Source organism: Rhinoraja longicauda, chromosome 9, assembly GCF_053455715.1.
Source record: "Rhinoraja longicauda isolate Sanriku21f chromosome 9, sRhiLon1.1, whole genome shotgun sequence".
NCBI lineage: Eukaryota > Metazoa > Chordata > Chondrichthyes > Rajiformes > Arhynchobatidae > Rhinoraja > Rhinoraja longicauda.
In genome coordinates, this window is record NC_135961.1 from 3,359,064 (window position 1) to 3,382,927 (window position 23,864).

The window sequence follows — 23,864 nt, forward strand, 5'->3', positions numbered from 1 at the left end:
CTCGGTCCTAAAAGACTTCCCCTTATCCTTAAACTGTGACCCCTTGTTCTGGACTTCCCCAACATCGGGAACAATCTTCCTGCATCTAGCCTGTCCAACCCCTTAAGAATTTTGTAAGTTTCTATAAGATCCCCCCTCAGTCTTCTAAATTCCAGCGAGTACAAGCCGAGTCTATCCAGTCTTTCTTCATATGAAAGTCCTGCCATCTCAGGAATCAATCTGGTGAACCTTCTCTGTACTCCCTCTATGGCAAGAATGTCTTTCCTCAGATTAGGAGACCACAACTGTAAGCAATACTCCAGGTGTGGTCTCACCAATGCCCTGTACAACTGCAGCAGAACCTCCCTGCTCCTATACTCAAATCCCCTCGCTATGAATGCCAACATACCATTCGCTTTCTTCACTGCCTGATTATATGAGCTTGGTTCTCAACTGACACATCAATTTAACTGCCAGAGTTGACAATCGTTCAGTTCTTGCTCTCTTTGATTGGACAAATGTTAGTAGTTCACTTGGGTACATGAAATAGAAACCAGGAATTCCACACCTGGAAGAGAGTGAATGGGAAGTGGGTTAAGGAGGGGGGGAAACGACATGCTGTTCCTGGAAGTCAAAATCCTCTCTTAATTCCCAATGATCTGAAACTCTCAGCCAAAATATGCTGACTTTATCAGCCACCAGCAACTTACCTCACCTTTCCTATAGATGGAGAATATATATGAAGTTAGACACAAAATGCTGGAGTAACTCAGCGGGTCTCGATCCAAAACATCACCCATTCCTTCTCTCCAGAGATGCTGCCTAACCCACTGAGTTACTCCAGCATTTTGTGTCTACCTTCGATTTAAACCAGCATCTGCAGTTCTTTCCTACATATATTGAAGTGTTACCTTTTATTCAATTAACAAGTCCATTTCACATGCACAAAATCTACCACGCATGATCTATCAACCATTAATAGACAATAGACAATAGGTGCAGGAGTAGGCCATTCGGCCCTTCGAGCCAGCACCGCCATTCAATGTGATCATGGCTGATCATTCTCAATCAGTAGCCCGTTCCTGCCTTCTCCCCATACCTCCTGACTCCGCTATCCTTAAGAGCTCTATCTAGCTCTCTCTTGAATGCATTCAGAGAATTGGCCTCCACTGCCTTCTGCAAATAGGTTATTAATATAGGAAATTATATCCATTTCACGAATAAATGATGAACATGAAATAAAGCTGAATCCTGAATTAATTTCTTCCTTGTTTCTCAATGAAAAGAGTAATTGTAAAGGGTACATTTAAAATTTGATAACTTGGTCCCCTACCAGATTTTTGAAGCCTTTATTGGGCTGATGAATAACTCAGTGGGTCAGGCAGCATCTCTGGAGAGAAGGATTGGGTGACGTTTCGGGTCGAGACCCTTCTTCAGATAGAGTGGCACATTATTCAGCTTTTTAAGATTTGAAAGACAGCTTTCAATTTTCTGACAAGTATCAGGAAATCCATCACTCTGGTTTGCCCAAGTCTCTTGATCAAGCCTACTGTGAAATAACATTATTAACTGTTCATTTTTAAAAAAAAGACACAAATGTGCTGTAGTAACTCAGTGGGTGAGGCAGCATCTCTGGGGAACATGGATGGGTGATGTTTCGGGTCAGGTCTCTTCTTCAGAGTTTGTTTATTCCAATGCAATAATTCATAAAATAATCCAAACAAGATCAGCTTATATACATGTCACTGTATAAATGTTCACTTTTTTCTGTATGGTTAGTTTTTCCCCCTCATTGGTCCATAACACCATCCTTTTTTTCTGACACAAGTACTGAAACATATGCTTTATCACTATTTAAAAACCTGTAACTGCCAACAAACAGATCCAGTCCAAAGATCTTTGGAAGACTTTACGAAACGCTTTGAACCTTACAAGGAAAATAAGTTGAGAAGAATATTCAATAAATAGATTCAACGTTCATACATTTCTCGTGTCGCCTGAGTCCATTAGATTTGGAAGATGCTCAACTGCTTGGAGAAAAAGTCATGGGCATGTTGCTTTTTAAGCATCGACTTCGTAAATTGAAAGTCATTGCCAAACTCTGAGCGGTTGTCAGGGCTATTTTCAGTTTATTTTAACGGAACTAACAAGCAAGGGCTGAGTGATGTGCAGCCTGCTGCATAGCATTTCCTGTACGATACAAGTGAGTGGTAATTTTGTCATCTCGACAAGCTTCCTACTCTCCCCACAAACGGCACGGCCGTTAGCTTCCCTCACATGTTGGGTTAAACTGAAACGACTGCTGGGCCAGATAATCAACTGCAGCAATACCCACGTCAGCACTGTTGGTTCACTTGCATTAATGTCATACTTGAAGCAACAAAAATCATCCCTTCACCACCAACAGTGTACCTCAGCCACTTGCGTTCATCAGCGACACATAACACCACAAAACCCTCGTACAGATCTCAATGTACAATGGCAGCAGCCTCTGGATTGTGCTAATCTTTTAAAAAGTCACAGTGTGACAAGGAAGAAACATTGTGGAAACATTGTGGAAGCTTTATTCAATATTTTCACACAATATAAGTTGCTCCCTCTCCAGTAGTTATAATAATTTTTTTACCTTTATTTGGTGGAACAGATTTAACGACAAACAGGGGTCTAAACTGTTGAAATTCTTTTTGCAGCCCAGATTCTGGTTTTTTTTGTTTGCTTATTTTAGTTTAGGGGGGTAAATTTTTCTTTTGTTCTTTTTTCTTTTTATCTTTTTTAAAAATATATATAAGTTCTCTTTTAACCTTTTATCTATAATTACATAGAGACTGGGAGGGCTATACCCTATATGCATTTTGAAACTGGACTTATATTTAGGTTACATTTGTTGTTAATGTAATCCTGATCCCTATGTATCAATATCACTGTTATGCTTATCATTTTTTGAAACTTAATAAAAAGATTTGAAAAGAAAGGAATTTTTTTACTTTGCCACAGCTGACTGAGGTCGCACGGGGATCAAATTGGAAACCGTACACGAACCACTACAGCGGTGTTGGCTAGAAGGGCCAAATGGCCTTCTTCTGCACCTATTTTCTATGTTTTCTAACCAGAAATCTGATCTCGCTTTCACTTTAATGAAACCAGAAAATTGAAATAAATGTGATTCTAAATTATTTTTTATCTAAATGGGTCCGAAGAAGGGTCTTGACCCGTAAGGTCGCCTAGTCTTTTTCTCCAGAGATGCTGTCTGTCCCGCTGAGTTACTCCAACTTTTTGTATCTATTTTCAGTTTTTGCCAGCTTTTTCATAGCAAGAGGATTTGAGTTTAGGAGTAGGGAGGTTCTGCTGCAGTTGTACAGGGCCTTGGTGAGACCGCACCTGGAGTATTGTGTGCAGTTTTGGTCTCCTAACCTGAGGAAAGACGTTCTTGCCTTAGAGGGAGTACAGAGAAGGTTCACCAGATTGATCCCTGGGATGGCGGGACTTACATATGAGGAAAGACTAGATAGACTGGGCTTGTACTTGCTGGAATTTAGAAGACTGAGGGGGGATCTTATAGAAACATATAAAATTCTTAAGGGGTTGGAGAGGCTAGATGCGGGAAGATTGTTCCCGATGTTGGGGGAGTCCAGAACCAGGGGTCACAGCTTAAGGATAAGGGGGAAGTCTTTTAGGACCGAGATGAGAAAACATTTCTTCACACAGAGAGTGGTGAGTCTGTGGAATTCTCTGCCACAGAAGGTAGTTGAGGCCAGTTCATTGGCTATATTTAAGAGGGAGTTAGATGTGGCCCTTTTTGCTAAAGGGATCAGGGGGTATGGAGAGAAGGCAGGTACAGGCTACTGAGCTGAATGATCAGCCATGATCATATTGAATGGCGGTGCAGGCTCGAAGGGCCGAATGGCCTACTCCTGCACCTATTTTCTATGTTTCTATGATTCTATGTTCTGCAGTTCCTTCCCACATACTAAATTATTTAATGTTGACTCGGTTCATTTGTTGATCAGTGAATCAACAAACTAGAAAGTTGAGGAACAAAATATGGAATTGTGTAATTTAGACTGATGTTGCGGTCAATTAGCAAGGAACTACTGTATTGCAATGAATGCTGTTTCTGATTTGAAACGAATGTCACATCATCTTTGCCACTTAATTACAAAGATACTCTATGACATGGAGAAATAATCTAAGAGGAACAGTTTTGGCATCCAGGCCAATATTCCCAATTTAACTGGGAGTTTGGGTGGCACAGCGGTAGTGTTGCTGCCTTACAGTGAATGCAGCGCCGGAGACCCGGGTTCAATCCCGACTACGGGTGCTGTCTGTATGGCATTTGTATGTTCTCCCCGTGACCTGTGTGGGTTTTCTTTGAGATCTTCAGTTTCCTCCCACACTCCTAAGACGTACAGGTATGTAGGTAAATTGGCTTGGTATAAATGTAAATTGTCCCCAGTGTGTGTAGGATGGTGTTAATGTGCGGAGATCGCTGGTCGGTGTGGACTCGGTAGGCCGAAGGCCCTGTTTCCGTGTTGTATCTCTAATCTAAACTAAACTGATTTCTAAAAGCAGATTATACACCTCTGGTGCTTGTTGAGTGCTCGGTGTAAACAAACCAAATGACTGGAAGTAATTCCAGTTCTACAACTTTGCAGTTGACTATCAAAAGCCCTCTGAAGTAACTTAGCAGGCTATTCAGTTGATAAAAATAATAACATAGGATACTGCTCTTGAACATACTGTTGCTCCTCAATTTATGATGAGGTTCCGTTCCGAGAAGCCCATCGAGAACCGAAAATATCGTATGTCGAAATGCATTTAGTACACGTGATCACGTGGCCGGAAGCGATCTGCGGCTCGCTAGGGGTTGCTGCCGTTTGCACCATCGCAAAGTCGAAATATCGCAAGTCGAAGGCACCTTTGGCCGTAAACCATAAAACAAAATTATTTCCATATTCCCTTTCTGGAGCTCTTATCATCCTTTAAGTCATATTTTGTAGGAGTTTGTATTTGATCAAGTCATTTAGACTTATGCATGTTTTGTCTTTTGATTTTATGTGATTCTTTACCTCCCCTGTCATTCCTTACTTTTAACTTGGCAGGACACAAAACAGTTCAGTGATCCTAAATTCTAGTTGATGAGTAGAGTTGCTAGTTCACTACGTGGAGTCAGCCTAACCTGGAGGTAGAATCTCAGTAGGCATTTCCCCATTTTGCGTTGCTCATAATAAAATAGCTAATAGATAAGTGTGTACACACCATTGGGAAGTTAAAAATATATGCTCCAATTCTCATCACTAAATCTAGAACAAGCTAGAACTTGAACAAGTTAGGAACCCGATGGTGTGACGGGAAGAGTGCTGAAGGAATGTGCAGACCAATTATCTGAGGTCTTCACAAAAATCTTCAACCTGTCCCTTTTAAAATCCACTATCCCCCCCTGCCTGAAGTCCGCCACAATCATCCCACTACCGAAAAAGTCTGTCATCAGCGGCCTTAACGACTACCGTCCGGTAGCTCTCACACCGGTCATCACAAAGTGCTTCGAGAGGCTGGTCCTGCAGCACATCAAAGCCAGCCTCCCACCCACCTTTGACCCATACCAGTTTGCCTACAGAGCAAATAGGTCTACAGGGGATGCCATCGCCACTGCTCTTCACACTGCACTGACCCACCTTGAACACCAGGGGAGCTATGTGAGGATGCTCTTCCTAGACTTCAGCTCTGCCTTAACACAGTCAGCCCGAGCAGACTGGTTACCAAACTTTCTGACCTTGGATTTTCCCAAACCATCTGCCAATGGATCAAGGACTTCCTGACCAACCGCCCCCAGACCGTCAAAATAGGCCCTCACCTCTCCTCCACCATTGCACTGAGCACCGGCTCACCACAGGGCTGTGTGTTGAGCCCCATCCTTTACTCCCTCTACACTCACGACTGCGCCCCCACCCATCCCACCAACACCATCATCAAGTTCGCGGATGACACGACTGTGGTTGGACTCATCTCAGGAGGAGATGAGACAGCCTACAGGGATGAAATCCAAAGGCTGGCAGCATGGTGTTCAGTGAACAATCTTGTCCTGAACTCCTCCAAAACAAAGGAACTTATAATAGACTACAGGAAAACCAGTGCAGAACACGACCCACTCTACATCTATGGGGTCTGTGTGGAAAGGGTACCCGCTTTCAGGTTCCTGGGTACGCCCATCGCAGAGGATCTTACCTGGTCTACCAACACCATTACCACAGTGAAGAAGGCACAGCAGAGACTCCACTTCCTGAGGATCCTCAGGAAGACCAACCTGCAGGAGAAGCTCATGATGTCCTTCTATCGCTGCTCCATCGAGAGTGTGTTGGCATACTGTATAACCACATGGTATGCCAGCTGCTCAGAAAAGGACAGGAAGGCCCTTCAGAGGGTCATCACGACGGCCCAGAAGATCATCGGCAGCTCACTGCCCTCCCTGGAGCACCTGTTCAGCCTGCGCTGCCTCAGTAGAGCAGGAAAAATAATAAAAGACCCATCCCACCCCGGCCAACGTCTGTTTGTTCTTCTGCCCTCTGGTCGACGTTTCAGGTCGATCAAATCCCGAACAAACAGACTCAAGAACAGTTTTTACCCCAGGGCTATACGAGAACTGAACACTACTTTCTGCAATAGGTCACACTGTTAAAACTTTTGTATTTAATATATTGGTATTTATTTGTTTTGCATTTATTGCATATATGTTTTTTACGCACCGTCAGGATGGCTATTTTTTAATTTCGTTGCACTTGTTGCAACGACAATAAATGAATATTATATTGTTAACAAGCTTTGTTGGTTCTAGCATATGCCATTCTCGAAGTTTCCCGAACATATTCTAACCATTTACAACCTTTCAGATAAGCTTGTCCACTGAAGTTAAAACTCCCAATTAAATGCACCCTCAGTCAACAGAGAAGTGGTGACGTTGTCACAGAAGGTGTTGTCAAGCAACACTGAGGGCGGCACAGTAGCGCAGCGGTAGAGTTGCTGCCTTGCAGCGAATGTAGCGCCGGAGACTCGGGTTCCATCCCGACTACGGGTGCCGTCTGTATGGAGTTTGTACGTTCTCCCCGTGACCTGCGTGGGTTTTCTCCGAGATCTTCGGTTTCCTCCCACACTCCAAAGACGTACGGGTATGCAGGTTAATTGGCTTGGTAAATGTAAAAATTGTCCCTAGTGGGTATAGGATAGTGTTAATGTGCGAGGATCGCTGGTCGGCGCAGACCCGGTGGGCCGAAAGGGCCTGTTTCCGCGCTGTATCTCCAAACTAAACTGAAACTCAGATTCCATTCCACCACAAGGTTTGAGCTCCAGACCTCATTGCAGCCTTTGTCTAAGTCAATAGACAATAGGTGCAGGAGGAGGCCATTCGGCCCTTCGAGCCAGCACCGCCATTCAATGTGATCATGGCTGAAGTCTGGACAGAGGTGCTATACCAAGGGTGAGGATCAGTTACTGCCGTTGAGTGACTGAGGGCAGCACAGTAAGGCAGCTAGTAGAGCTGCTACTTCAGAGCTCCAACAAGCAGGGTTTAATTCTGACCCCCAACAATGTCTGCATTGAGTTTACTCTGTATTCTCTCTGTGACCATGTGGTTGCCTCTCACACCCCAAGCCCAATCCTGCACTGATCCCATTTTATTCTCCAAATTCACCATAATCTCCACCCTGACACTACCACTCCCTGACACACTCTGGACTATAAATTGTCCCTAGTGTGTAGTTGAGTGGTGGAGTCTGGGGAATTAATGGGAATGTGGGAGAATAAAATGATGCCTATGCAGGATTCATGTGAATGGTAACTTCATGGCCGGTGCAGACTCAGTGGCCTGAAGGGCATTATATTGTGCTGCATGACTCTCTTACTCATAACAGTAAAAATGCATTTAATTGTGAGTGCCATGAATGAGATTTGATGAATAAAATCATAGCGTAAACTTCCACATTGGCTTGAATCATTGTGGTTAATGGATATAAATCATCTTTGCCCTGGGGCACTGTTGCAGGAGTTCCTTAGGACAGCATTTTATGTTTTTTATTGATGGGATGTACATATTATTGACGATGCTGGTATTTATTTACTATCTGTGATAGTCCCTGAAGTGAATAGACACACAGTACTCCAGATATAGTCTTACCAAGACCGTGTATAATTACAATGGCATACTTTCTCATCTGCAGATCGTCTTGCTGTGAAATCCAAGATACCATTTGCCTTCCGATCTGCAGCACTTGTGACTAATGAACAAGAACATCTAAATATCTTTATACATAAGGCTTCCTATAATACACCACCTATTTTCGCCTCTTCTGAGTTGGATAACTTCACATTTATCCACCGTAGCACATTTCAAATTCCCATAATGCCTTTATGCCGAGCAAATAAGGCGGCACGGTGGCGCAGCGGTAGAGTTGCTGCCTTACAGCGAATGCAGCGCTGGAGACCCGGGTTCCATCCCGACTACGGGTGCTGTCTGCACGGAGTTTGTACGTTCTCCCCATGACCTGCGTGGGTTTTCCCTGAGATCGGTTAATTGGCTTGGTAAAAATGTAAAATTGTCCCTGATGGGTGTAGGATAGTGTTAATGTGCGGGGATCGCTGGTCGGCGCGGACCCGGTGGGCCAAAAGGGCTTGTTTCCGCACTCTATCTTTAAACTAAACTAAATAACAGGGTGAATCATTTATTGAAAATTTGCATCTATTCTAAGCCAAAAAATAACTTTGTGAACAACTGTCATTAATGTGACCTGTCATTGAAATCTCATCCATTATGATTTTGATCTGCACCTCAGTAGCTGCCTGGGTTAAGAAGATGCCAAAAGATGATGTTTGGCATTAGAGTTCTTACATTTAGTTTAATTTAGTTTAGAGATACAGCGCGGAAACAGGCCCTTTGGCCTACTGAGTCCGCACCGACCAGCGATCCCCGCACACTTACGCTTCCTACACACACACATGGGACCATTTACAATTTTACTGAAGCTAATTAGCCTACAAACCTGTTCGTCTTTGGAGTGTGGGAGGAAACTGGAGCACCCGGATAAAACCCCCAAGTCACGGGGAGAACGTACAAACTCCATACAGACAGCACCCGTAGTCAGGATCGAACCCGGGTCTCTGGCGCTGTAAGGTAGCAACTCTACCGCTGCGCCACATAATAAATATTCCTCGTAAAATGCCTTGTGGATATGATCCTAACATGGTTAATAATCATTTATAAACAATGCAGAAGGTTAAATCCAGGCAGAGCACTTGGATACATGACAAGCTGTAGCAATGGATTTATGATGCACTCCAAGGAAGCTAATAATTCTCCTTGGAAACTGAATCCCTCAAGTTCATACTTGAAGGGACTACTGTGATAAGCAGTATCTGAACACATTAGCACGAGCAAGGTGCGTTCAGCAAGGCTTTGAAATGTGCTATCCCTCATTTATTTTTATTTGATTATTCTTTGTGAATCACAATTACACAAAATAATGAAAGGAGAACAGCCTGAAAATGTCCTCACCTCAATAGATTTTCATTCGTGTAAAACTTTGTTTCTTTATTACATAATTAAGGAGGCATAAAAATAGACCTCCAACTCGTTTTTCATCTTGACTTAGACAGAGAAAGTAAGTTATAAATTTAAAATGCAACTCCTTTAAATTTACAAGTGTGAGAAGTCCAAAACTGAGTCGACTGAATGATGCAGTTTGCGTTGGTACACAGCCACACCCTGGAATAAACTTGAGGGCACTTAAAGATATTGCGTTGTAACACTTTCTTATGGGAGTTCTCCAGCTCTGGAGGCCATCTGAATGACATAACTGTGTTGACATTATGCCAGACAGTTCTCATACCTCGAAGATAGACATAAAATGTTGTGAGTAACTTTTGGCAGCATCTCTGGAGGAAAGGAATAGGTGGCATGGTGGCGTAGCGGTAGAGTTGCTGACTTACAGCGCCAGGGACCCGTGTTCAATCCCGACTACGGGTGCGGCCTGTACTGAGTTTGTACGTTCTCCCCGTGACCTGAGTGGGTTTTCTCCGAGATCTTCGGTTTCCTCCCACACTCCAAAGACACACAGGTTTGTAGGTTAATTGGCTTGGTATAAATGCAAAATCGTCCCTAGTGTGTATATGGTCTTGTTAGTGCGTGAGGATCGCTGGTCTGTGCGGACTTGGTGGGCCGAAGGGCCTCTAAACTAAACTAAACTATGGTGACGTTTTGGGTCGTGACCCTTCTCCAGTCTGAAGATGGGTCTCAACACGAAACGTCACCGATTTCCTTTCTACTGAAATGCTGCCTGACCCGCTGAGTAAACCAGCATGTGGAGTATCTTCCTGCACAGTTCTCATACCTCCTTCCTGAAAGGGCATTTTGTTTTATAATACGTTGCCTGATTGTGGATATGTCTCACATATATTTCCCTGAGGAGTGCATTGGCATAGGTTAGACTATCCTCAGGACTTCTAGTTTACTGCTAACACATGCGACAAGGTGCTGAATGGCACACTTGCCTTAATCAGATAGGGCATACAGTACAGGAGTTGGGACATCCTAATACAGCCATACGAGACGTTAGTGAGACCGCACCTGGGGAATTGAGTATAGGAGTAAAGAGGTCCTTCTGCAGTTGTACCGGGCCCTGGTGAGACCACATCTGGAGTATTGTGAGCAGTTTCGGTCTCCTAATTTGAGGAAGGACATCCTTGCTATTGAGGCAGTGCAGCGTAGGTTCACAAGGTTAATCCCCGGGATGGCAGGACTGTCAAATGAGGAAAGATTGGAAGGATTGGGCTTGTATTCACTGGAGTTTAGAAGGATGAGAGGGGATCTTATAGAGACGTATAAAATTATGAAAGGACTGGGCAAGCTAGATTCAGGAAAAATGTTCCCAATGTTGGGGGAAGTACAGAACCAGAGGCCACAGTCTAAGAATAAAATGCAGGCCATTTAAAACTGAGGTGAGAAAAAACTTTTTCACCCAGAGAGTTGTGAATCTCTGCCACAGAAGGCAGTGGAGGCCAGTTCACTGGATGGATTTAAAAGAGGGTTAGATAGAGCTCTAGGGGCTAATGGAATGAAGGGATATGGGGAGAAGGCAGGCACGGGTTACTGATTGTGGATGATCAGCCATGATCACAATGAATGGCGGTGCTGACTCGAAGGGCCGAATGGCCTCCTCCTGCACCTATTGTCTATGTTTCTATGGAATATTGTGTGCAGTACTGGTCACGGTACTACAAGAAGGATATAATTATGTGAGAGAAGGTGCAGGAAACGTTCATTAGGATGTTGCTGGGACTGAAGGGCATGAGTTGCAAGGAGAGAATAGATGGGCCTGTTTTTTTCCCCCGGAATGAAGGAGGTTGAGGAGTTACATTAGAGAAATCTATCAAATCATGTAGAGCATAGGTAAGGTGAGTAATCAGTGTTTTCCCCAAGCTAAGGGAAGCTAAAAGCAGAGAGCATAGATTAATAGTGAGGGGGAAAAAATTTAAAGGGGACCTACGGGGCAAGTTTTATTTTAAACAGAGGGTGGTGGGTGTGTGTAAATGGTAGAGTAAGAAAATAACTGCAGATGCTGGTACAAATCGAAGGTATTTATTTCACAAAATGCTGGAGTAACTCAGCAGGTCAGGCAGCATCTCAGGAGAGAAGGAATGGGTGGCGTAGAGATGGGTTTAATACGATGTTTAAAAGACCTTTAGATAGGTTTCTGGATTGGAAAGATGGGCCAAATCCAGGCTAATAGGTTCTGCTCAGGAAGGCACCTCGGTTGACAGGGGTGAGTTGGGCTGCTGGGCCTGTTTCCACGCTGTAGCATTCATGCAGCGGTTGAGGGATCCCTCGTATGTTGCAAAATATATTTGGCTAATAAAGTATGTTTATGATTATGAGGGAACAGCTGGGAGGTGGTGGTTGAGGAGAACTTTGGCAGTAATTATATTCCTTGCAACAGGTTCCAGGGAGGCTCCTTTATATTTCCTGTCGTCTCCTTTCTTGAAAACGGTCATGATTACAGAGTATCTTTCCATTCCCACATGTGGATGAGGAGAGTATGGGTTCACGGTCGAAGCTCTTCACAGCTAATCTCTGGCATCTCAGCAGGAATATCATTGTCCAATGGCTTGATGTTTTTAGTTGGGACATTAGATAATCTGCCATTGCTTAAAACAATTCGTATCATTTTTGGCATTCAAATACTCAGAACTCTGACATTATTGAGAGAATTATATGATATCAACTTCAGAATTTATTTTAGACAATAGACAATAGGTGCAGGAGTAGGCCATTCGGCCCTTCGAGCCAGCACCACCATTCAATGTGATCATGGCTGATCATTCTCAATCAGTACCCTGTTCCTGCCTTCTCCCCATACCCCCTGACTCCACTATCCTTAAGAGCTCTATCTAGCTCTCTCTTGAATGCATTCAGAGAATTGGCCTCCACTGCCTTCTGAGGCAGAGAATTCCACAGATTCACAACTCTCTGACTGAAAAAGTGTTTCCTCATCTACGTTCTAAATGGCCTACCCCTTATTCTTAAACTGTGGCCCCTGGTTCTGGACTCCCCCAACATTGGGAACATGTTTCCTGCCTCTAACGTGGAGGGGGTGGGGGTGGGGGGGAGGGGTAGTGGGGGAAGCTACCTTACAGGGTACGTGATGTTTACCATATTGATAATTACAAATACCATATTGCCTCAGTATAGTTTAACTGGAGTCACAGAGTCATAAAGCACAGAAACAGGCCCTTCAATGCAGCTTGTCCATGCTGATCAAGATGCCCCAAGATATTGGTTCTTGGTTCAGAAGGCAACATCAGTACCATTCTAGATGTTTTAAACCAGATGTGTCTGTAACACCCCACTGTGTTTTAATAAGATCTGTTGCTTTGTCAAACAAACAAGCAAACCTAGAAGATTTTGTTATAATCAGGCCGATCTCATCATAAACCCAAGAACCAACGCACGTATATAAAATTATAATTTAGTTTAGTTGAGAGAGACGGCACGGAAACAGGCCCTTCAGCCCATCGAGTCCGCACCGACCAGCGATTCCCGCACATTAACACTATCTTGTACCAGTGACAATTTTTACATTTACCAAGCCAATTAACCTACAAACATAGAAAATAGGAGCAAGAGTAGGCCATTCGGCCCTTCGAGCCTGCACCACCATTCAATATGATCATGGCTGATCATCCAGCTCAGTAACCTGTACCTGCCTTCTCTCCATACCCCCTGATCCCTTTAGCCACAAGGGCCACATCTAACTCCCTCCTAAATATAGCAGAGAATTCCACAGACTCACCACTCTCTGTGTGAAGAAATGTTTTCTCATCTCGGTCCTAAAAGACTTCCCCCTTATCCTTAAGCTGTGACCCCTGGTTCTGGACTTCCCCAACATCGGGAACAATCTTCCCGCATCTTGCCTCTCCAACCCCTTAAGAATTTAATATGTTTCTATAAGATCCCCCCTCAGTCTTTTAAATTCCAGCGAGTATAAGCCTAGTCTATCCAGTCTTTCTTTATATGAAAGTCCTGCCATCCCAGGGATCAATCTGGTGAACCTTCTCTGTACTCCCTCTAAGGCTAGAATGTCTTTCCTCAGATTAGGAGACCAAAATTGTACACAATACTCCAGGTGCGGTCTCACCAAGGCCCTGTACAACTGCAGTAGAACCTCCCTGCTCCTATACTCAAATCCTCTTGCTATGAATGCTAACATACAATTTGCTTTCTTCACTGCCTGCTGCACCTGCATGCTTACTTTCAATGACTGGTGCACCTGTACGTCTTTGAAGTGTGGGAGGAAATCGAAGTTCTCAGAAAAAACCCACGCAGTCAGAGGGAGAGCGTACAAACTCCGTACAGACAGCACCCGTAGCCAGAATCGTACCCGGGTCTCTGACGCTGTAAGGCAGCAACTCTACCGCTGCACCCTCGTGCCACCCCGTTGGCTTAAGAAACGAAGCACATATCTTGAGCTCCTTCCATGGCTTTTTGAGGTGCAGAACTATTGGAAATTCGTGTATATTTCTGAGATATCAACTGCAGTATCTTATAAAAAAAGGCAAGTTAAGAAGTTTGAGGCTAAACATCGGGACCAATGCAAGGATACAGAAGAACCTAATTCTGCTGAAACATGTGGAGTTGTAAAAATTCCCGGATTGATCTGTACGCCACAAGCGAGAGATGGAGAAAAATATAGTTCACCAGGTTTTATGCCCATATGACCACCCAATAAAGACTGCTGGGGCTTGAGGCGGCCTTAGCTGCAGGAAAATGATACGCCAACATTTACAGCCAGAATTTACAAGAAATCTGACCTTTGGGCAAGGTGCCAATTATATCTATATAATTATACTTCAAGCACAAAATTAAAGCCTTCTTCGGGAAAGTGGTTTACAAAACTGCAGAAAAAAACTGAGGCAATTTGTCGTTTTATGTTATGTCAACATAGTTTGTATATGCAATAAGATGGCAAATTTACCAGTGACCAGATTCTTCACATCATTGTATATTCATCTCTAATTTGCAGGAAAACCTTGAGTTTGCAGTTGATTTATCAGTCTTCTCTAAAGCCACTAAACTGACATAAGACAAAAGACTGCTCATCATCTAATCAGTTACACCTCAATTAAACAACGGGAGGAGATTTTTTTTCCTGTTGTATATATTGGATGCATGATTTAGTTTTCTGATGGTAATTGGATTTCTTCAGTACAAGCGATTTTTTAGAACTCCTGCGAACAAATGTAGCAGAGACCAAATCTCTTCCCCAGCTTCTCAAAAGGGCCCGGATGTTCTTTTCAAAAATAGGAATCTTCCAATTTTAAAAGCGGTTTTACCTGAGGAGCTGTTCACCATATTAGATGCCATGTTGTAAGTAGTGGTCTGAGAGTTCATTATTAACGAGGTGTTGTTCACTGGCTGGCTGTAGGGAGAGCTCGAGCCCATCATTCCGCTTTGGTTCACGCCAGTGTATCCCGTTTGCCTGGAAAGAAAAAGACGGTATACATGGCTGTTTGCAGAAACCCGACACAGGTAGACCACAAATGTAAAACAAGAGACACAAAGTAGCATGCTCTGTGATCAGTATCGTGGGAGAAGCCTCCAGGTCTGGAGACAGATGCTGGAGTGAAAGCACCAAAGGGGCAAGGATAAGGGGAAAGGATGAAAACATGTCAAATGTTAAGCAACAGCAAGCACAACACTGGAACGGCATTAGTTAGAGCACACTGAATCCATTAAGCTGTCACACACCACTCAATACCACTGCCAATTTCCAGGAACATTTATACCACAGAATTACCAGAACCATTGCAAACTCAGTGTGTTTGATTTTCTATCGTTGTCCTGATATATTGAATTTTAATGTTTGCTTATATATTATAGTTATTAATGCGAAAATATTTTCAGGAACATAGAAAACTGATGACCTAAATGTCACCAATTCTACAGTCAGCATACCACAGAATTACCAGAACCATTGCAAACTCACCAATTCTACAGTCAGTTATTGAAATCAATAAAACAGGATTGGCTAATATGGGTGACAACTGGTACAAGCTTTATTTGTGATTTTAAAATAGACAATAACCCTTTAGAAAATTATAATCAACACATTTTGCTGGGTTCCCAAAAGGAAATGAAGAAACCTCTCCAAGTTTAACAGTTAGAATCAAGAGAAGTTTGTTGCAAAATCGTCATAAGAAACAAAGGTGTATAGAACCATGTCCTGCTGAAATTTCAAGTCAGCAGAATTATAATTTCTGTTTCTTGTAAATCACTGCTTGTTGCTGCCTAACACTCACGTTGTTACTAATGCATGAGAGCTGTCACTTTTATTTTCTGCAGAAAAAGCTACTGCATCTTAATTTTCAAGTAACTTAAAGTATCCATTCCAACCCTATTCTGAAGATACATCAATCCTCAAGCACCGTGAAAACTGCTGTTCCAACTCCAACATGACATTACATTTCTTAAATATTACAAATGTTGTTAAATCATGCATCCTGCTAAAGTGGGCCAACTGGCAATGTCCAATGTCACAGAACCCAGAGAGTCCTTGGCTTCATTAGTACCAGCGGCACAGTGGTGCGGCAGTATAGTTGCTGCCTTACTGCGCCAGAGACCCGCGTACGATCCCGACCACAGGTGCTGTCTTTAGAGAGTTTGTAAGTTCTCCCTGTGACCACCTGGATTTTGTCCGGGTGTTCCGGTTTACTACCACATTCCAAAGACCTGCAGGTTTGTATGTTAACTGCCTTCTGCAAATTGCCTCTAGTGAGAATGATGGAACGAGTGTGCGGGCGATTGTTAGTCGGTGCGGACTCGGTGGGCCGATGGTCTGTTTCCATACTGTATCTCCAAACTAAACTGAACGTGATGAAATTACTCCTGTATGTCCATTAGTGCAACAGATGGAAGGTGTTTGTTTCACAAAATGCTGGAGTAACTCAGCAGGTCAGGCAGCATCTCAGGAGAGAGGAATGGGTGACGTTTCGGGTCGTGGCCCTTCTTCAGACTGAAGAAGGGCCTCGACCCGAAACGTCACCCATTCCTTCTCTCCTGAGATGCTGCCTGACCTGCTGAGTTACTCCAGCATTTTGTGAAATAAATACCTTCAATTTGTACCAGCATCTGCAGTTAGTTTCTTACAGTACAACAGATGGAATGCTACAATTGACCTCAGTATACCTGAACTCTGAAAGAAGCACAATCCCCAGGGACCCCCCCCCCCCGAAAACTGTGTGCAAAGGGTTGCAAATGAAAAAAGGTGCCATGATCAAGATCAAGTTTAGCAACAATCCCTTGCAAAAACAATCTGAGAACTGTTCAAGCCACAAAATAGAGAATAGCAATTGGAGAGATAAACTACCAATTACAGTTGAAACATTCTGCTTTAAAATAAATGAATTTATTTATACTGACTCTCCTACATAGCAGACAAAATGTGTAGGAAGGAACTGCAGATGCTGGTTTAAATCAAAGATAGGCGCAAAAGCTGGAGTAACTCAGCGGGTCAGACAGCATGTCTGAAGAGGGGTCTCGACCCAGAACGTCACCTATTCCTTTTCTCCAGAGATGCTGTCTGGCCCGCTGAGTTACTCCAGCTTTTTGTATCATAGCAGTCAGAATCTTCAGATGGAACAAGGCCAAGATCATAGTTCTTTTTCTATCACTGGAAGCTGTGAGTCACAAGAATGACTGAGATTAACCATTTATTTCTATCTACAAATTTGAATCAGTCTCACGAGATAAAACTTATTTCGTTTTGTGCTAAAACATTTGTGAAATGGTAAGTAGTGAAACAGTGCACCATCCAGTTTGGAGCCTGGGGTGAAGGCAGATATGGATAGATCAGAGTGCATTTCACCAGCCATTCACCATGGAACAGAACACCAGGAAGATGGTGATTGTCCACATTATTTGAGTGTTTACTTGTCTTCTTCCAACTCACCTAAAACACATTAAGATCTCTGCCTTTTTGGAATGGTAGTTCATAAACCAAAGTAGTAAAATTATCGTCACTAATTTTTGCTCCAACATCGGAGCTTTCTTTCAATATAATTTCAGTACTTTTTTCTTATTTCCATCAAAGAAACTGAATGGTTGTACAAAAGTGATGAGAATCAACAGGCAAGTTATATTAGCTGTTTTCACGGCTTCTCACTAGTGTGAGACATCTGGGGTTGATACACAATCAAATTGTTCTTTCTTTCATATTGTGAATTGTGAACCACTCAACATTCTTCCAATGCAGTAAATCACACAATAAGTAACGCCTCACCTCCAGGTCTTTAAGCCCAGGGGAAAATCACAATATAAAAGTTTACGATTGATAGAATTTCACTTGCAAACGAGTGGCAAGCAAATAATTGCTAAATATAGGTAGGTAGGTAGGTTCAATAATTTTTAAATAATGTTTGTCCAAAAATGTATTCCCCAGGTGAAATATTTTCAAAGGGGTGAACCATGAAGAAATAATTCCAAGACATTCTCCTTGAACTTTGATACTTCAAAGTGATTATCATTCATCATTTCCAAATGTTATTTTTGACCTGCGACACAAAGCTCTTCATCACATTTAGGTAATCCCTACAAAATATGTCATTTGCATCATCTAAGTCAGGTTCTGTCAAAAGTGGAAGATATTCTCAAGAAGCACAAGTGGATTTTGACTGATAGCATTAAATTAGCTTGATACAAATTGATACAAGCTAGCATAGGGACCAGAAAAATTACTCGAATGGAACTCAAAAGCTTCATCTAATAATCCACATGACATTTGCAGACTTTTGACACCTTCTCACATCCGTTATGCCTTTTTTCCAGGGAGAAAAATGTCCAGCCTGAGACATGGAGCTTTCTGTTTGGGGAATCAGAATATGGAAACCCACATCCTAGCAAATGCAACAAAGGAATAAATGTGACACACTTCAGATGCTGCACAGAAATGCCAGAAAATGTGTTTGTGTCCATTTGAAGATGGGGACTGAAAGGTTTAGAATCTAATGAACTGAGTTGGAAAGGACGCACCTGTCATCACCTTGCAAAATGTTGAATATACCAGAACTGTTGAAACAGATGAGAGGTAAGGCGGTGAATATCAGTATTTAAGAAACGAGGGAGAGGAAACCAGGAATGTTAGTCTGACATCAGTAATAGGGAAAGTGCTCGAATGTCTTACAGACTAGCTGGCAGAATGGGGGAGGGATGGGAAGGTGGGGGGGTTGGAGAGCAGTCAGCTACCACTCCAGCACAAAACGGCATGTATCCCACGCCACACAGCTTTAATTTGGATAATGCAAATGGAAAAGGGAAAATCTGACAATGCCCTCTGGTACAGGACACTTAGAACAAAGTCTGTGTGGATTGATGAATAAGAAATCAAGTTTGATAAATCAATTAAGAGTTATCTTGTCATAGAATTATACTGTGAGGAAACAGGCCCTTCAGCCCAACTTGTCCACACCGACCAATGTGGCCCATATACACTAGTCCCACCGGCCTGCGTTTGGCCCCTACCCCTCTAAACCAATCCTATCCATATACATGTCCAAATGTTTTTTAAACATTGTGATAGTACTTGCTTCAATTACCTCCTCCAGCAGCTCGTTCCATACACCCACCACCCTTTTCACTCTAACTGAGGATTTAATCAGAAGGACACATAGGACGGAAACAGTGGAATCAAAGTTATTGGTCTTTCAAGCCTTTGATAAAGTATCGCACAAGAGATTATTAAATAAAGGTAAAACCCACAGAATGACATTATATAATGGCATGGATTACGAATCGGTTAAAGGACAGAAAATAGAATAGGAATAAACAAGTTATTTCCAGTTGTGAGTGGTGGTGGCGATATTGGTGGTGGGGCCCATCTGTTCACAATCCGTGTGAATGATTTGGATGAGGGGACTAAGTGTGACATGTCAAAGTTTGCTGATAGTAGAAAAGTGTGTAGCAGTGTGGTTTGTGAGCAGGATTCAGAGGCACTTTGAGTAGATATAAACAGGCTAGGTGAATGAGCAAGGACAAAGTAGATGGTGTAGAATATGGAAAAATGCTGGCTTGCAAGGCCAGGGATAATGTTACAATGTGCTGGGATTTCAAGAAGAGCGGTGGGAGTCTCAAAAGCAAGATTTAAAGCAGAGATGAGAAGAAATTCCTTCAACCAGTGGGCACTGAAACTTTAAAATTCCCCATGCAAGACAACTGTGATTCTCAGTTACTGAATGACAGGAATTGAAAGATTTTTGGCTCTTAAGGGATTTAAGGGACATGGAATGAATAGGAGAAAGTGGCATTAAGGTAAAAGATCACATATTTGCAGAGCAATGGTGTATGTCAAATGGCCTATTCCTACTTCTGTATCTTACACTCTATTTATATATCATTAGGTAATTTATAAATCTATTTCTTTCGCAGACAAATGCATCATCACAGATGCCGTCTTAATAATGCTGAAAAGAAGGAAAACAAATCTCTAATATTAACTCTATCAACATTTTCTCGAGAGTTCGTATCCCAACAGTCCACAGAAGGTATGAATTTTATTTTATTTTAGATCATACATAAATGATACGGGTAAAAACTGTGAAGAACACCATTTAATGCATTATCATTCTGGCTCCATTTCGCTACTGAAGAGTTAGATACTTCACAACCGTTTGTGACAAGATAGTACATTTAATTTTTTTACCCTATAATTCTGCTTCCATTGGCCTACTTAATTCATAACCAATTGATTTCACCATTTGCTAATACTGTGAATAAAAAACTTCCAATGATACCCACAAATCGACAGGAATGAATGAATGAATAGGTTTTTTGGCCAAGTATGCAAATACAAGGAATGTGCCTTGGTGTTCCGCTCACAAATAACACATACAGTTAACAATTAAGAATAAAGCATAACACATCAAAACAATTTAGACCATTACGGTCTAAACATGTGGGTGAAAATAAACCAGAGCAAAAAAGAGACTACAGACTTTGGTTATTGAGTAGAACTACCACTCGTGGAAAAAAAGCTGTTTTTATGTCTGGCTGTGGCTGCTTTGACAGTCCGGAGTCGCCTTCCAGAGGAAAGCATCTATGGCGGTCCACTTTTCAAAAAGGTGATTTGCAGTAATGGTCATTTGTCATAAAGTCCATCAGTGAATATTTATGAGATTTTTCTCAAAGCACATTGTTAATATGTTTTTGTGATATGAGAGACAGTAAGAAACATAAGATGGCAATAATAGTCGCTTCACTTTTTTGATTGAATAACTCAGCTCAATGAAACATGGAAAATTAGGAGCAAACCGTTCAGTCCTTCAAGCCTGCTCCACCATTTTATATGATCTTGCCGATCATCCACCTCAAAGGCATATTACTGCTCTTGTTCCAGATCCCTTTATGTCTTTGAATCTAGAAATGGATCCATCTGCTTCAAAATACTCAGCCACCTGTGGTGGTAAACTACATAGGTTCATCACCATCAGAGTGAAGAAATGTTGTTCTCATCTCAGATCTAAATACTTCATTTCCTGAGACTGTGAATCCTCATTCTGGACAACCCAGCCACGAGAACCATCCCTCTTATATCCAGTCTGGCTAGCCCTGTCAGAATTTCATGAGTTTCAATCTGATTCCATCTCATTCCCCAAAACTTCAGTGAACACAAATCCAGTCAACCTAATCTCTCTATTCACTTCAGTCTTGCCGTTCCGGCAATTAACCCGGTGAACATTTGTTTACTTCCTCACTAACAGATTGATACGGAGGTCACTTCTTTACTTGTTCAGCGATTCTCAAGAGAAACCCTTGAATCGTGAGGTAGCAACATGTTTTTGATTCACAGAGCTAAACTTATACAACAATATTTAGGGTCCAATTTTTCATATCTGCTTCTATGATATCGATACACCCAAATATCAGGGTGACCACTGTGCTCAATTATCATTTGCTAACAAAACTAAATTTCTACAATAATAATGTTCTTCTTTAATAATAATAATATATTCCTTTATTCGTCCCACACCGGGGAAATTTATCATATCATATCATATATATACAGCCGGAAACAGGCTTTTTCGGCCCTCCAAGTCCGTGCCACCCAATGATCCCCGCACATTAACACTATCCTACACCCACTAGGGACAATTTTTTAAAAACATTTTACCCAGCCAATTAACCTACAGACCTGTAAGTCTTTGGAGTGTTACAGTGTTTTACAAATTTACAGTGTTACAGCAGCAAAGTGGATAGCAAGAGATCATTCATTATAAATAAAAAAATACATAAATTGTCATCAGTTTTCTGTGTGTTCTTAGCTGTTATTGTTGACTCGTCTGCTGGGAGCAGTGCTGGTTGTGCAGTCTCGCAGCAGCGGGAAGGCAGGACCTCTTATATCTCTCCTTCACGCACTTGGGGTGAAGGAGTCTGTCACTGAAGGAGCTACTCAGTGCAGTGACAGTGTCCTGCATGGGGTGGGAGTCGTTGTCCAGCAGTGATGTTAGCTTTGCCATCATCCTCCTCTCTCCCACCGCCTGCACTGAGTCGAGGGGGCAACCCAGGACAGAGCTGGCCTTCCTGACCAGCTTGTTGAGTCTCTTCCCTTCCGCCGCTGAGATGCTGCTGCTCCAGCAGACCACTCCATAGAAAATGGCCGATGCAACCACCGTGTTGGGTTTTATCTTAACAGGACTTGTCTGTGATGCTGCACTTTTAGGATAAGATGAACAAGATTACAAAACTGAACTACCAAAAATAATTGCCACCTAATGCTGCACCTTAAATTAAGATTTATTTTTGAATGTATAAAGTGTAAGGCATCCATGTCTTGGTTTGCCAGGTTACAATCAGAAAATAAGAAAGTTAAAGTAAAATGATTTATCTCTGAAAAAAAGAGTAAAGAACATCAAGATGAAAAAACATCCTAATCATGTACATTATCGGAAAAGTTTAGATAAAGCTAATCATCATATACTTGAAAGAAAACAGCACTCAACATTATTGTGATGTAATTTAATAGAGATGTACAAGACCTTGCCGAGTTTAGCTAAAGGGCCTGTCCCAGTTACGCGATTTTTAAGGCGACTGCCGGCGACTGTCAAAGTCGTAGCAGATCGCCGACATTTTCTTTTACCCGACGACAATGACCACGACAATGACCACGACAATGACCACGACAATGACCGCGACAATGACCGCGACAGTGACCACGACAATGACCACGACAGTGACCACGACAATGACCACGACAATGACCACGACAGTGACCACGACAATGACCACGACAATGACCACGACAGTGACCACGACAATGACCACGACAATGACCACGACAGTGACCACGACAATGACCACGACAATGACCACGACAGTGACCACGACAATGACCACGACAATGCCGAGTCAGGTCGATACAAGTCACTTTTTTTGTGAAACTAGCACCTGGCTAAGAGATTACACCGTCTTCGGAAACATCGTGAAATTCCCACGCTTACCTGACCGTCAAACTGTCGCCTCCAATCTACCTGTCAAATTTCCTGACGGTAAATAAATTGGTTAAACAAAACTATCTTCTGGTATCTTCAAATTCCTTTTCTTAATTTAATATTACGTGCTTCTAAATGCATCTGCGACAACCTAGCAAACCTGGGGACAGCGTGCGACAGACAGCGCCCGCAATAAGCTACGATACCTGGCGACAAGCCAGCTGTCGCCAAGAGATTTCTAGCAGGTAAATTTTTCCGCGACACGCCGAGATCCGCTACGATTCATTGAAGACTCCTCACGATCACGCCCGCGCGCGACACCCCGGCAAACGTTCAGCGACAGCCTAGTCACCTTAAAATCACCTAACTGGGACAGGCCCTTTAAGTCTTAAGCCTCTGCTGCTCTGTATCTGCAGAGGATAGACACAAAATGCTGGAGTAACCAAGTGGGTCAGGCAGCATCTCTGTAAAAAGGAATAGGTAACGTTTCAAGTTGAGACCTTTCTTAAGACTTCAGTCAGAAGAAGGGTCTCGACCCAAAACGTCACCTATTCCTTTTCACCAGTGATGCTGCCTGACCCGCTGAGTTACTCCAGCATTTTCATAAGTTCATAAGTTATAGGAACAGAATTAGGCCATTCGGCCCATCAAGTCTACTCCACCATAGAATCAAGGCTGATGTATCTTTTCTTCTTAATCGCATTCTCCTGTCTTATCCCCATAGCCCCTGGCACCCCTACTAATCTACGCTCATCATCTTACAGGGCAAGCATAATTGGGGTTACTAATGTTGGTCATTTTGTGTCGAACTTTGGTATAAATCTGTTCCTTCCCACACATTTTATCTGCAGAGAGGCCCATGTTAGGCA

At 42.6% G+C, this 23,864-nt stretch overlaps 1 protein-coding gene across 4 annotated transcripts in view; it reads right to left on the reverse strand.

Moving 5' to 3' along the window:
- Window positions 1–23,864, reverse strand: part of arid1b (AT-rich interactive domain 1B) — a 462,315-nt gene that overhangs the window by 78,361 nt on the left and 360,090 nt on the right. For all 4 annotated transcript variants that reach the window (XM_078404705.1, XM_078404704.1, XM_078404702.1 and 1 more), the window contains one exon: window positions 14,851–14,996. In XM_078404705.1, coding sequence (XP_078260831.1) covers window positions 14,851–14,996 — 146 coding nt within the window. The remainder of the gene's footprint in view (window positions 1–14,850; window positions 14,997–23,864) is intronic.